The 16,009-nt window shown below is 37.4% G+C and overlaps 1 protein-coding gene across 5 annotated transcripts in view; it reads right to left on the bottom strand.

Annotated features, from left to right (window-relative positions):
- Nucleotides 1-5,603: 5,603 nt before the first annotated feature.
- Nucleotides 5,604-16,009, bottom strand: part of CABCOCO1 (ciliary associated calcium binding coiled-coil 1) — a 126,417-nt gene continuing 116,011 nt past the window's right edge. For 4 of the 5 annotated variants that reach the window (XM_060642670.3, XM_060642667.3, XM_060642675.3 and 1 more), the window contains one exon: nt 5,604-13,138. In XM_060642670.3, coding sequence (XP_060498653.1) covers nt 13,064-13,138 — 75 coding nt within the window. In that variant the 3' untranslated portion in view covers nt 5,604-13,063. Of the gene's footprint in view, nt 13,139-14,197; nt 14,589-16,009 lie in introns of all 5 variants that reach the window. The other variant, XR_013550465.2, reaches the window with a different exon arrangement.

Raw genomic sequence — 16,009 nt, forward strand, 5'->3', positions numbered from 1 at the left:
CGATGAGTGTAATATGATGCATGGGATTGAGAGAACAAACCTAAAGAGACACTAACTCAAAAATAACAAGGATCTGAGAATTGAGGTGGGTGTCACTCTTGGACATACAGAGTGGAACTGTTATTCAGCGTGCATATTTTTTTTTCCTTCAGAATATTTAATTTGGAGCATTAGAAGGGACTTGAAAGCATTAATTGGGGTGCTTGTTATAAATGCCAATTTCTAGGTCCTGCCTTCTGATTTGGAAGGGATGGAGTTGGGTACAGGAATTTGAGAACTCACTAGGGAAAACACTGATTTAATCATCTTTCATTTGGTCAACTGATGTGCCTCTTCCATGACCTAGCTCACAGTTAGTGGTAAGAGCACAAGACTCAGAACAAGATCTCTTCAAGGTATCCTCAGAGATCTTTCATCACCCACTTAGTTCTTGCTCATCCACATTGATATTTATGACGTGGAAATGATCAGGTGTGATAGCTCTGTGTGCCGTGTTCAAAAAGTAGAGAACAACATGAGATGGCAGAAAGAGTGAGTGAACGGCATACTGCATGTTACCAAAAAGGAGTTCTAATATCTCAACAAAATTTTTGAAGTACATCTTAACACGTCAGGGTTAAATGGGAGTTGCACAGTGCTATTTGAGTCACTTTTAGACAATTTCTGGCATAATAGCACACAAAATACTTTCATTTCTGCATTTCCCTTTATTGATTTCTTTGACTTTAAATACATCAAATATATAGCCCTTGGAAATTCTAGAATTGATGAAGTTACACACTTTTTCATTATTCTGACGATTTGTATTTATTCTTTAATTCTCTCATTTGTGAATCTGTTGTTCAGATCCTTTGAAATTTTTCTATTGAATTGTTAGCATTCTTTGTATTGATTGTAAAGAGCTGTTTATATATTAAAGTTATTAATTCCGTATCTGTCATACATCTTGCTGAAAGCGTTTTTCTCTTTTATTTTTTTTTCTTTTTCTTTTTCTTTTAACTTATGGTGAATTTTCTTTCACATGGAGCACTTCAAAATTTTTCTGTAGTTAAAATTATCCTTTTTGCCTTTCTTTGTGATGTTGTTTCATTGCTTTTATTTGTTAAAGCTTTTCCCATCACAAGATTGGGAAGAGAATCATTTACTCTTTCTTCTAGCTGTTCTGTAGTTTTAACATTTGCATTTGCATTGAATGCTTTAACCTATTGATATGCTTGGTAAAATGTAACAAATAGAACGTGGATATGTAACAAATAAACATTTTTTTTTCTCAGTTTATTGTCCCAGCATCATTTCTTGTAGATTTCTTTATTTTCCCATCTCTCCTGAAACTAGAGTTATTTTTATCCCTATTGTATAGATGAGTGAACAGAGACTTAGACAGTTTACACTGATTTTATCTACAGGGGGCAGGTCTAGGAATGGATCTCAGGACTGAGGGACTCCAGATTCATCATCTCAGCCACCCAAGTAAATTTTGCTGTAAAACAAATTCTTGGTATGAAGGCCATTTTAGGGTTCTCTATTCTGTTTCACTAATTTGGCGGTTATTTTTTCACTAATACCATACTTTAAAATATTTTACCTTTGTAATGTTTTTAAATTGGAAAGCCCTTGCCCTTTCTATTCTTTCAGCATTCATGTTGATCTCAGACTAGCATTGGCAATTACAAACCCTGATATTTTTCACTGGAATTACATTTGAAAAGACATCTTTACTATATTTAAACATTGCATCTAGCAAAAAGGCCCTGTAGGGGAGTTTTATATTTTTCTTCAGACAGGTCCTTTACATGTCCTATTTTCACCGTAAGTATTTGGTATGTGCGTCACTACTGTAAGAGACTTTTTTTTCCCATTATATTTTGTAATCATTGTTAATTTATGGAAAAATCAATAATATTTATTTTTAGCTGATTTCTTTTTGTTTTTTTAGAATGGGGTTTCATGGGCTTTCAATGTAGATAATCTTATGATCTGAAAACAATAGTAATTTTAGCTTTGTGTTAATTACACTTTTAATTTCTATATGTTGTTTTATTGTAGTGGTAGGAAAAGCTCAGTGCCAGTGGTGAAAAGAGCCAGCCAGCCAGTCAGTCTGCTTGCTTTCTGCTCTCCCTTCTGCAAAATATTTATGAAGTACCTACTTTGCCAGGCACTATGCTAGACGTTGGAGACAGAGCACAGTCCCTGCCCTCCTAGAGCTATAGCCTGGACTGGGAGACAGATATTAGACAGGTATTCATACAGTTACTCCATTACTTACTCCCCTTGTCTCATTCTTGGCTTAAATGAGAATACATCTGGTCTTTCAATTTTAAGCCAATTTGAGACATTCTTTAACATGCTGTGTTCCTTTAAGACTAGTTTCTAGTTTTTGAAAATCTGAAAGTTTTAGGAAAAGGCTTTTCCGTGTCACCTCCTTTTACCAATTGTCAATCATTTTATAAACAATAAACCCGAGGCACAGGGGGGTAATGTGACATACCCACCATTATGCGGTTTCTCCTGACAGAATCCTCTGTGGAATCCAGCTCTAGAAGTGGTCTCAGGACTAGAAGGGCAATGTGTCTATTGCTTTTTGAGAACAGTAGCCTTTTTGGGTGGCTCTTTGTGCTTCCCCTTGTCCAAACGGTACCTGCTGCTTTCTAATGGTTTCCCAGATAGCACAGGGAAGATACCCAAGCTTCCAACAGCTTGGTCCAGAAGCTGGCAAAAGGGCAGTGACAATGCAGGCTAGTGTATAGCATCAACCTGTTAGAAGCAGTGTTTATTGATCATTAGTTAAAAAAATAAAGTTAATTAAAGTGTATAGGAAATACAACAAACATTTTAACCATCACCAGTACTCTCACCACCAAGAGATAACCTCCATTTTGTTTGAATGCTTTTTCTTTGCCTATCAAATTTTCTGCAGAAAACACATTTCATATTAAATGATAGATTTTTCCTTTTTTTTCATTCAATATTGTATCATAAAGAATTCCCCAAGTCTGTAATTGCCTCATCTTTTTGTTTGTTTCCTCAGTTTAGCCCTGACACGAGTTTTGCTTTGCAATGCTCTCGTGATTCATCTGGCTATTCATTTTGAAATAGTTCTAACAAATAAAGGAGCCTATGAGGACACCTTGAATAAAGACACTTAACTGAATCTGAAATAGCCACACTTGGTTGAATGAATGATGGCCATGTCATCAAAATTTCAGCAGAAAGGAAATGGTAATAATAATTCAATATGAATCTAGCACCTTAAGAGCTGAAAAGGTTTGGTTTCAAAAATTTCTAGCTATTATTCATAGACATGTTGGAATGCAGGTAGCTTCTTCCATGGCAAACATTTAAAAAACCACACCTACCCATAAGAGGTAACAATCAGCACCAGTAGCATAATCTTTGGAAAGAAGGACAAGATCTCTTTCTCCCTCCCCCCCCCCCGCCTCTCTCTCTCTTTCTCTCTCTCTCTCTCCATCATCCATCTATCTATTGCTCTCTCTAAATTTGGAATTTGAGAATTCTGAGAACAGTAGGATATTCCGAAGCATGAAATGTTGTGGATGGGCAGATGTGTGGTTGCCTACCCGATGGCCATTCTTGCTTTTCTCTCTGACAGAAGCTCAATTAAAAAAAAAAATAATGTTCATTTAGTTTTGAGAGAGAGAGAGAGAGAGACAGAAAGAGAGAGGCAGTGTGAGTGGGGGAGGGGCAGAGAGAGAGGTTAGACACAGAATCCGAAACAGGTTCCAGGCTCTGAGCTCTCAGCACAGAGCCCGATGTAGGGCTCGAACTCACAACTTGTGAGATCATGACCTGAGTCGAAGTTGGACACTTAACCGACTGAGCCACCCAGGTGCCCCAGAATCTCAATTTTATAGTCTCAACTTTGTCTACGATCTGCGTGTCTTTTATTTTAACCCATCTACTATCCAAACCAGAATATTTCAGAAACACATGTCCATTTTTAGAAATAAATATGGTTAATATCGACAGCACCCAACATATCAATACTTCCTCTAATAAGGGACTTAGCCAAGTTCCTGTGGAGGTATTTAGTAAATAATTTTTAGTGAATTAAAGAGTACTTCAGCTCCAGAAATAACCTGGGTTGAAAGGAAAAACTACTAGCAAATTAATAATTTAGAGTCTTATTTATACTTTTCTTATTATATTAGAGTAATCCCCAGCTAACCATAGACATTTAAAACTTTACAGGCCTCTCTTAAAGTAGAAAGTATTTAAGGTGTGTCCTCTCATGGGAAATTCCTGAGTGTGCAATTCATCAGACTTGTGAGGCTTAGTCAATTATTTCATAGACTGTCAGTCTAGGAAGGGGCCGTGGGCTTATATAAACTAAGAAATAATTACCTTATGTAATAAAACTATAAGTAGGTCCCTAGTTAATGAATTTGCTAGTTGTTTTCCCAGTTTATAGACATTGACCCATGTGAGACATATTACATATGCATAAACACAGACATATTCATGGAGTTAATTAGGGCACGCTAAATTGCTGTAGCAGATAGACCCAGGAATGAAGTCACTCGAAGGAATGGAAGTTTATTTCTCCCTCATAAGACAGTCTGGACTTGTGATCCAGGTGGGAAAGTGTCTCCTGCCACATGGTCATTTAGAAACCTAGGCAGATAGTTGCTCTATCACCTTCAAATTGTCACTCTCCTCACTGCCATCCGGCAGAAAGGCAGAAGAGAGAGCAGGGGGAGGAGTTGTCTGGTCTTGAGCAATACCCTTCAGGTAGCGCCTTTCCCTTCTATTCACATTTCACCGGCTGGAGTTTAGTTACATGGCCACACCCAACTGCCACGTGACCTGGGAAATGGAATCCCGTCATTCTAGGAGAACAGTTTTTGGTGGACAGCTTCTGACATGCATGTGATGTTACACACAGAGTAGTAGGCTGGAAGAGTCTCCTGAGTGATCCCACCCTCTCTAGGCTCTTTTCCACTCTCCTCACTGCAATAGGAATCATCTGTGCGCAGTGCAAATGTGCTTGTCCTTCATCAACAAGCCCCATATCTCTTAAGACCTTTCAATAACTCCTCATTATATTTCCGAAAAAGACAAAACTATCCTGACATACAAGGCTTTGCATAATCTAATCTCCTCTTACCTAAGCATTTTCAATTTTGCAAGATATTCCTTCTCACTATGAGGCTCCTGCCACATAGTCTCCTTTTCACATTCTCTGCTTCCCGTGTTCCCTTTTCTCAGGGACTTTCACACTGGCTGTCTCCTTGGCCTGAAAACCCTTTTCTCCCCTCTTTGCCTCATTAGTGCCTATTGATCCTTTAAATGTGACTCTCCCAGTGGAACCTTTCTAGATTTGGTCAAAATCCTCTAAATAAGTTCTCACTGTAGAAGAGTGTATCTTTTTTTTTTTTTCCCCAACCACCCATTACTCTTTTGCTTTTTGCCTGTGTGACTGATTGAAATCTAGTCTTCTCCCAATAGACTATAAACCCCACGAGGTCAGCGATTATGTCTCTTTTAGCATAGATTCTTACCCACAGAAGATACTTAATAAACATGTGTTGAACATAAGTATGTTTGAATAAATGAATGAATGAAGATCTGTATTCTACTTTTGGCCCTGCCACAAATTAACTGTGTGATCACAAAGTCTTCCCTTTCAGGGCCTCAGTTTCTTCATTGTGAAAGGGTTGAATTAGATGATGTTTAAGACCTTCAGCACCATGATCCTATGGTCCTACGATTTGAAAATTGAATCCTGTGGGTCATGAAGTTTGTTCAATCACTCAGTTACATTTCCTAAGCAGATGTAGCAAGTTCTGGGTCTGGCAAGGTAGAGTGAGAACACTAATTGTTTCATTTTGAGTTTCAGTGCAAACTTTATGCTAATCCATAAAGTCCAATAACAACTGAAAAGAAGATTGGAGAGGGTTAATGAAAAATAATAGTATTAGTTATTATACAGAAAAAGGTAAGGAAATAAAATCCACAAACATTTTGTTGATAGTTGTAAGATTAGCTTCTGTAGGGGGTTGGAAGATGAGCACTGTTACTTTCATTTTGGTTGAATTTAAAACTTGGTTTTATGAAGGTCATGTATTGACAATGAATGAATATTTCATTGGTGTAAGAACAGGTTTTTTTTCCACTTTTTTGATTTTGAGATTGATATTCAATAAAAAGGATGAATATCCAAGCTGTTTTACCCCCCACCTCCTTTTTTTTTTTTTTTTTTTCTGTGATAGAATGGCAGAAGATCATTTTCCATGCCTGATTTCAAGTTGTTGGTTATCACTTACCTATATCATCTATCTATCATCTATCTTCTCTCCTTTTATCTATTTAAAAATAGCAATTTCCATATTATATCCATATTATATAAGACAAGGAATGCTCATTGAGAGAAGTCTTAGTAGGATCTAGAGGAAATTTGCCTCACTGAGAACAGCTTGAGAGACTGGAGCCATCTTATTAATGGTTGATCTCTTTATTTAAGGTTGGCTGATAGACCATATTATCATGTTATATTGTGGAGTTGGGTACTTAAAAGGAACCAATATACCCTTGCTTTTATGAGTCATGCACGCCTTTAGAAAGTTTCAACATCTACCCATGGAACTGAGAAGGTAAGGTGAGGCAAGACTGATGATGCTTGCAGTTTCTCTTAAAAATGGGACCTTTATGAGCATTTCTTTTTCCTCCTAGTTTGCAAGATGGTTCTATCTGATTTTTCATGTGTCACTAGAAAGGGGATGTCACTACACGAGTGGTGAAATCTGACTGGGGGCATCTTTCCTTCTAATTAATTTTGTTTTGTTTTGACATAGATTCTTCTAAATTAATAGATAATTTTTAAGAACAGTTTTAGATATACAGAAAAACTGAGTAGACAGGAGAGACACTTCCCACATACTGTTCCCCTGCCTCCCCACAGTTTCTCCTATTATTACTAATTATTACTGTTATTACTTGTCTTATATTAGTATGGTACATTTGGTATAGTTAATGAACCAATATTGATATATTTTATTAAGTAAAGTTCATCTTCATATGTCTTTGCATTTCCTTTTTCTGTTCCAGAATCACATGCATGATTCTACATTTCATTACTTGTCGTATGTCTTTAAGCTCCTTTTGGCTATTGACATTTTCTCACACTTTCCTCATTTTTGATGACCTTGATGGTTTTGAGTGGTACTGATCAGGTATGTTGTAGGATGCTCTTCTATTGGACTTTGTCTGATGTTCTTCTCATGATTAGTCTAGGGTTATGCATTTTGGGGAGAAGTGTATATGCCATCAACATGATTTATGACTACTGATGTTGATATTAATCATACTGAAGAAGTAGCATTTGCCAGGTTTCTTAACTGTAAGGTACTCTTTCCATATTGTATTCTTTGGAAAGAAGTCACTATGTACAGCCCACATATAATGATGGCAGTTACGGTCCTCCTCTTTTGGAGTAGAGTATCTACATAATTTATTTGTAATTCTTCTGCAAGGGAGATCTGGACCAAGATTCTTTTAAGTAGGTGGGCTTATTTGGATTTGGGGATATTCTAATAAGCATTTTGTGGCTATGATTATGCATATATATTTTTAGATAAGGCAATATGACCATGGCAACATGATGGGGTGGAGAAGGTACTGGATTAAGAATGTGAGATCTAAGGTTGCAAACCAGCCAGGTTACTTATCAAAAGTGTGACCTGGGTATACACATCTCCTCTGAGAGCTGCTTTGTGTGATCAGAAGTTCTACTTGGCAATATCACCTTACTTGCTATCTTCGCTGTCTGGAACAAATGTTCCATGGAGTGGCCCATCGCTGGTTTCTTTTCCTACCCTGGTTTCAGCTTGAAGGTCACCCTATCCAACCAGAGTTCTCAGAGCACCCCAGGTAAGGTGCCTCTCCCATATCCCAGAGCCTTCTATGCCATGGCTTTGTATTAATCATTACCATCATTTATTGTTATCTAAGATCCTCTTATTTGTTCACTTGTGTATCATCTGCTTCTAGATTATAAACTTTATCAATTCTATGAACTCCTGGAAGTCAAGGACCTTATCTATCTTCCTACATTTGTCCTACCTAGAAAGTGCCTTGAATATATTAAAAAGAAGACGCTGGGGCACCTGGGTGGCTCAGTTGCGTAAGTATCTGGTTGTTGGTTTCAGCTCAGGTCATAAGCTCATAGTTTGCAGGTTCAAGACCTGTGTCGGTTTCCACGCTGACAGTGTAGAGCCTCCTTGGGATTTTCTCTATCTCCTTCTCTCTGTTTCTGTCTCTGTCTCTCTCTCAAAATAAATAAATAAACTTTAAAAAAAAAGAAGAAATAAACATCAAATGACCATTGGAGACATCTGCAGTGAACATTCTCTGAAGCTAAAAATTAAGTAAAATAACACACAACTCTTTGGTGGCTCTGACCAAGAAACGAGATAAGCCAACCTCCACAGCTGGTGCTTCCATGAAAAAGGGAGTGATCCTAAAAACAAAAGAGATTTTTAGTATTCTTTCTTTGTTTTGGAATTTGAATTCCAACAAGATGGTATTATTTTGATTTAGATTCCTTTTTGCTTGGGAAACTTAAATTAATAGGTATTTTGGCTGCCATGAAGGAGTACTGACTTCTCTTATTTAACAAATCAATGTCCAAGGGGAAAAAAAAAGACTTTGATGTCCAGAAGAGGGACGTCTTCCTGAGGCTCTCTGAAATTTGAGATGTCAGAAGTATTTCTCCTCTACAATTGTTGGGAAAAGGAGCACGTTTATTCTCTAGGGGAACTGAAGCATAATGAAATGCAATCTAAGAACATGCAAACTTATTATCTACCAGGATGGTTGAATGGTTCCAATCAAATGGAGGATAGAAATAGGGGCTTTATATTCGGATTTTGGAAAAATGACTCCACAGCTATATTTAGGCGCAACAGTGCCTGCAAATACCTGAAATTGTGGCAGTCTGTGGCTGTTCATAACATAATGAATATATTTTCTCTTTGAAACTCATCATGGGGGTGAGGAAAAAAGTGCCCCAAATTATTCCTGCGGATGGAAGAAAGATATCTTCCTGTGGATGGTAAGAGAAAGGTTGCTGCTTGTCTAAGTAATAGGTTGGTATTGGTTTTTAATTGGCTCTTCAAAAGGCTGCCTCTGTGCCAAAGACTGCTTAGAGTCAGTGAACCCTGAGACTTAAAAAAGTTAAAATTTTTCTTTACTTCTCCCACTCATAGGAATTGCTAAGAAGTGGAGGTTAGCATCATTAGCAGTAGGAATCCTTCTATGAAAATACTATTTTCCTTGTCTCCATGGATAGAAGTCCTAGCACCAGGGAGATGACCTTTTTAAAAAATACTAATCTGGTGTCAATTTCTACTTAAAACCTATCAACAAGTTTCCATTGCTATTAGTTTAAAAATGAAATTCCGTAATGTGGTCTACGGGACCCTGGGAGAGCTCTGACTATGGCTAAATTGTTCAGCCTCTCCTTGTGTCCCAGGGACTTTGTACATACTTCTCTGCCTGAAATTCCTCTTCCTTCACCTTCTTCTGTCTAGTTAATTCTATGTACTGCTCAGTCCCCAAATGTAAAAACCCATGGGACACATTCCTGACCTCCCAGACTAGATAAACTCCTTTGTTCAATACTCTCATAATTCCCCAAAGTTTGTCTTTATCACAGTCAGTATCTGTTTCCCCTATAGATTATCAGGGCAGAGACCAAGTCTGTTTGGCTCACTACTAAATGCCCAGGGATATAGTAGGTACTCAGTGGCTATATACTGGGTAATGAATGAAGGAGTGAATGATAATGAATGAATGAATGAACACAGCTGAGTTGTACATTTCATTCTTGCATAACTTTTCTAAATACTTAACATGCTAACGATAAGATGAGTTTGTTCTTTTTTAAAAAATTTTTAATGTTTATTTTGAGAGAGACAGAGTGTGAATGGGGGAGGGGCAGAGAGAGAGAGAGGGAGACCCAGAATCCAAAACAGGCTCCAGACTCCCAGCTGTCAGCCACAGAGCCTGACGTGGGGCTCGAACCCACAGACCGTGAAATCATGACCTGAGCCAAAGTCAGTTGCTTAACCGACTGAGTCAAACAGGCACCCCAAGTTTGTTCTTTTATTATAACTAATAACTAATAAAAGAAAGTCCAGTGTTTACTTTTCACAGTTTCATGTTGACAATGAGAGCTCAGTGAAGATAAAGGTGAAGAATGTGCGGTTTGTGATCATACAGGCCTAAGTTCAAAACCTGTTTCTACCACTTACTGGTCGTGTGATCATGGGAACAGTACTTAAAAATTTTCTGAGTTTCAGCTTCCTCATCTATAAAATAGATCAGGCCTGGGTTTGAAGCCTTCATCCATCAAGTAGTAATTGTACAAGTTGGTTCAAGTTAATAATCTCTTTAAGCTTCAGACTCTATAACTATATAATGAGGCCAATAATACCTATCTTTCTCTGTCCTAGGCTTATTAAGAGGATAAACACACAGACACACACACAGACACACGCAAAGGCACACACACACACATTTGCTTATAAACATACCAATGTTGCTCAATTTGTGTAGAGTAAAAAGATAAAAGCAAATTAACACAACAGTGTGACATTATGTGCTACCTATCAGAATACCAAAGATAAGAAATTGGCCAATGCATGTTTTCAGTAACAATGCAGAGAGAGATAGGCATTCTCATACACTGTTGGTGAAATAGCTTTTAAAGGCACTAAATTTGACCTAGAAACTTCCCTTCCTAGGAACCATACAATCACATGTGTTTATAAAAATGGCAATGTAGCATTGTGATAGTAAATTACTGGAAACAATAAAAAGTTCATCAATAGGACTAGTTTAAAAGTTATGAAATTGATAAAATTAAATATTATATGGTCATTAAAATGTAGAATTATCTCCAAAATATATTATTTGATGAAAAGACCAAAGTAAACAACAGTGCAAATTACGTTTTTTAAAAAAGATCACTCTCTACAAGCATCCAGTGTTTAAATGGGTTAAAAATACTTCTCTAAGAATTTACTGGAAGCTGCAGTTGGCTTGTGGGGAGAGAAATGAGGGTGCCCAGCTTGGGTGAAATTTATTTTTCATTGTCTGCACTTCGTTTTTGTTGTCTTTAACTGAGTGCATATATTCCTTTATAAACTCAAAATTAATTGAAATGAGCTGCTGCTACCATGGCTGCTCTTCCTCCTGTTATTAGAGGGCAGGGCTAGGCAACAACAGAGACCTCCGGGGTCCTCCAGCATGAAAGATGTAGGCGGCACAGTGGCAAAGTGGTTACCAGGGGAGGACACACTGGTCTACAGGTGCCAATAGAGAGACAGAGAAGGCCAGGAATTCTGGCAAAGAGGCTGATCAAACATCTGGGCAGTGGGTATGAGAGATGGCCTGTGCCTTTTCGGGTATCCTAAGAGGCGAACAGAAGCCAAACCTGACAGCAAGTGTCCTTTAATATGAATTTATTGGATCCTTATAACTACCTCAAAAATAAGTATCATCCTCATTGAATAGATGAGGAAATAGAGGTTGTGTAGTTTGTTCAAAGTCACATATTAGCCAGTGGCTCACTTTTAGACTGCTGGTACTCTTGTTCAAAATAAGCACTTTATTAGAAATGCGGGTCCACTCTGTGCCAATGATTGCATTTGAAGCTGTGCTTGGTGATTTCCAGGAGCTCCTTTATTCCATTTGTGGTTTCCCTAGTTTCACCTCTGTTTTCCCTGGAGAAAAGACTGCTTGGAAAAATCAAGCCTCACAAGCCCTCCTACTGATCTCCTGTGGCCATCAATGTTTTCAGCTGGGAAGGACAGCTCAAGGAAGAAGCACAGCGTATCTCCAGGCCTTCCAGACTAGGAACTGATGAACAATAAACATGGCTTTATCTTAAGGACCACTCTTGGCTTTACTGATCAGCACAGTTAGAAAACTATCAAATGCTGTCAGATCTGTCTCTACCTCAACATCTGTCTCTACATTTTGGGCAATCCCTCTGATACTGATAGAGAAGGTAAGGTCTGGCCCAAAGTTAGGATGTAGATAGAACATATTCAACCAAGTACCTCTGGTTCCGGTATAAAGTGGGAATTTCTTAAAGGAACTCTCCCCTTCCCAGTAATGTTCTCCATTCTAGGATACTCTGAAGTCTAAGAAATTTGGAAAGGATATAGCTCATAATTAATTTAATTTATCCAACCTGAAACAATCAATTGGCAAATGGATATTTTTCTTCTAAAATTATATTTTCATAAAGGTATTTAAAGGCTTGAGATGTTTTCAATCATTCTACTGCAATATAATGGTTCATTTTAAGAGCTCTGTGAGTTTGATTTGTATTTAAGATTTTTACAATCTATATATAGGTTGGTCTTTAATAACCATTTATGCATTGCTTCTTTTTATATAGGTCATGTATTCTCCTGGGAGAGTAACAAGATTAGAAATAACAAATACGGTACAGAATAAATTAAAGTGTTTCAAACTGCATTATATAATTTCAGAAAATTGGTTTCACACTGAAACGTTTAAATAAGAAAACCAAGCGATTTAAGGGGGAAAAAACCCATAGTATATGCATTTTAATTGCTATTGTTTAGCAAGTTTTATCCTTGGCCATGTGGTTATCTGTTCACAGGGCTCCAGTAATGTGGCAGTTCATTGGGTCAATATGGATAAAATTATTATTATTTTTCCTTATTTAAAAAAAGTGGGCTTCATTCTCCCTGTAGATGAATAGCATTTATTAGTCAAAATGTCAAAGGAGTATCGTAAAAGTAATTGTATTTTTATATATAATTCTCCAAACTCTTGTATACAGAATGTTCTTATTACACTTAGTGCAATAAATTCAGAGGCTGTTATGGGACAGGAGATAGCAAAATGGGGCCAATACTTTTCTAATTACTTAGGATAATAAAAAGTGGGGCTTGGTTTCCCTCTCCCAATGAAAGGAAGGATATCTGCTGCTCTGGAGAGTCTATTATTCTGGATGGTTTTATTTGTTTCTCTGAAGTTTAAGCATCACTCTCCTTGCACTAAGTCCTCAGGCCTTTTTCAGTTTTTCTATTCGTGCATTGAAGGCCTCTTCCTGTATTTGCAGCTTTTCGTTTATCTCGGTCTGTGAAGACAATCATAAAAAAGTGGTTATGATGAAGCTATCTTTTGCTGCACATTGTCTTTGCGGTTTTGACATACTATAGCGCCTAAAGACAGACATTATCCCTCACACACCTTCCTGTTTTGCAGACAGAGCCGTGTTTCGGCCTGTAGTGATGTGATAACACTCTATCATATTTCTCCGCACACTCCCCATGTATAGCGTGGCTGCTGCGAACAGGAAGTGGTATTTGGACAGCCATTTTTCACACAGCCTCGTGTTGGCAGATAGGCTAATTTATCTGTATTTTCAGACAGACTTTACCAATAAGCACCGAATCAGAATAACTGCTCTGGGCTCAGTTAGTGCGCTCTTGTTGGTACCCCCACCCCTGTTCAATGATGTTTTTGTCTCCTGTGTAATACATTCTAAATGGGATCCCGGAAAGCCTCTGTTGTGGTATAACAACACAAATAATCTCACAATTGGAACAATTCTGATAATTAAGAATATTCATCATACATTATAACTCTTGGAATTATGCCACTTTGTGGTATAGTTTTGGTATAAAAAAGTAAAGCGATTGCTGACAGGTTTTAGTGTTTGCTGCAGCTGTGATAGCATTTAGCCTCTGGCAGTGATATTCTGTGGGCTGACATTGCTACCTGCACAATTCCAGAAATCCTTTTACATTATCTGAACATTAGTAGTCCCGGAAATGTCTTCCCTTTTTCATGATAGATAATAAAATTAGGTATAGAGAAACCAGTGGTAAGCAATGTGGTAAATCTAGTGTTTTGTTTAGGGGATTTTAAAAAAGTTTACGCGTGTATGAGGAGTAGTTTATACACATAAGTACTAATAAGCAATTCGAAGTTTAGAATGTGAACATCTGCAACGTAATTTGATGTCCTCAGGGTAACTGTATTTTGAGAAAACATCTATTATTTCAATTTATACAGAATAAATTTAAAAAATCAAATACTGTTTTGGTCCACATATAAATTTTCATTCTTATTTATTTATTTATAAGTACAACCATAACAGGTAGTTTTGAAATGTATACCCTGGTTACCTTACCTGATGAGATTTTGTTTCAACTTCACTGGTAAGAATCAGTATTTCTGATAAGATGGCATTGGTGTCAACAATTCTGGATCCTCATGAAAGTATCCTTCTTCTTTGGTTCAAGTTTTATCAAGCCCTACAAGTTTTATCAAACTCTGGCCTCTCGTTTCCCATTGTATTCCTTTTTTGTTTCCTAGTGTTTGGGTGGAGGAGGCAAGGAAGAATGAACTTGGTCCTCAGGGTTACAAAGGAACTCTGTCATTGTTTAGGAGTCACTGATCCCCTTGGGCATGATTTTGGTAGATCTGGAAAGAGCACTGGTCTAGGAGCTGGAAACCAAGGGATTAATTTAGTTACATAATCTTGGACAAGTCACTTGGCTACCTTGGGTATTAGTTTTTACCTGAAAAATTAAGTGATTGATAATTAAGTATGTTAACATTACATGCTAATTTTTAAATTCTTAATTCCAACTCTTGATTTTGTGATATATTCACCAGTGTTATATTTCATTAGTATGACTTTGTGAATTTTTAAAAAAATTTTTAGAGAGAGCGATCGAATGCAACTGGGGGAGAGGGGCAGAGGGAAAGAGAAAGAAACCTAAGCAGGAGCCCGATGCGGGGCTCAATCCCTCAACCTTGGGATTATGACCTGAGCCGAAATCAAGAGTCTAACACTCAACTGACTTACCCAGGGACCCCTTGAGAAATATTTTTAAAATGTGTTACTCTTGTTTCTTTCTGGCATGCAACATATTAGACCATATAGGTTTGAAGAAATAATCTTGTCTCAATTCCAGAGGATTGGGAAGCACTACTCTAACTAAACAGTTAATTCTTTCCACTTTCAATTCATGTGTTCTATGTCCACTAATAATTTCATTTCTTTTGACTATGGATATGTACTAGCATTGATCAGCCTCAGTTTCCCTGTGTCACCAGTGTTTTCACATTAACCTGGAGATCTTTCTGGTATTTCACTGAAACAAAATTCACGGACACAGGTGTGGGCTTTGGGGAGAAGGTTCATGTGGGTAAGATATGTACCCAGCAGCACAGTGCACTGACAGAGGGGAGCTAGGTTTCACAGCTCTGGACTGCGGTGATCACTACTTCAGTTCAGGCACAACCAGCAGAGCCTGGATGAAAAGACTCCCTGTCTGGTCAAGAATGAGATTGTCAGTCTACCATGTCTCCTTGTTATTCCTCAGAACACTGCTGAACAGATAAGCTGTCCTAAGACCACTAACGAGTGAAAGTTTCTATTTATTTTAAGGGAAGAATGGAAAATCCATGATCTGGGCTCAACAGCCTCTCATTGACCACTACCTTGAGGTGATGTCAAATTCAGCTTTTCTCACCTGGAAATTCAAATTTACCTAAAAATACCTAATGTCCCAAGATGGCAAACTTCCTTCAAGGTTTTCACATTATTTTACCCTATTGCTTAGACAGGGCCAAGAGCCAACATTTAATGTAAGAATTTAGTGTTAGTATTCATATTTCTCTGAAATGTAATTCTTTAAATATATTAAAGTTTGCTCCATTGGGTATAATTTTTATTATACAACTCAGGGCCAAAATAATTTCATCTTGAATGTATCTTTAAAATTAAAATACCTAAACTATATAAGCTTAAAATGTTTGCTCTCTTCAGTAATAATTATAATTAACATCTCAGGGCCAAGATAACTTCATTCTTAATAAATCTCTAGAACTATAAAGTGAGTCAATGGGAAAGTAAGTGGATTAATATACAAAATGTAAAGATTCACACTACATTCTCTGAAATTTCTGAGCTATAGAAAGTGGAAAATGCCTG

Source organism: Panthera onca, chromosome D2 (genome assembly GCF_046562875.1).
Source record: "Panthera onca isolate mPanOnc1 chromosome D2, mPanOnc1 haplotype 2, whole genome shotgun sequence".
Taxonomy (NCBI): domain Eukaryota; kingdom Metazoa; phylum Chordata; class Mammalia; order Carnivora; family Felidae; genus Panthera; species Panthera onca.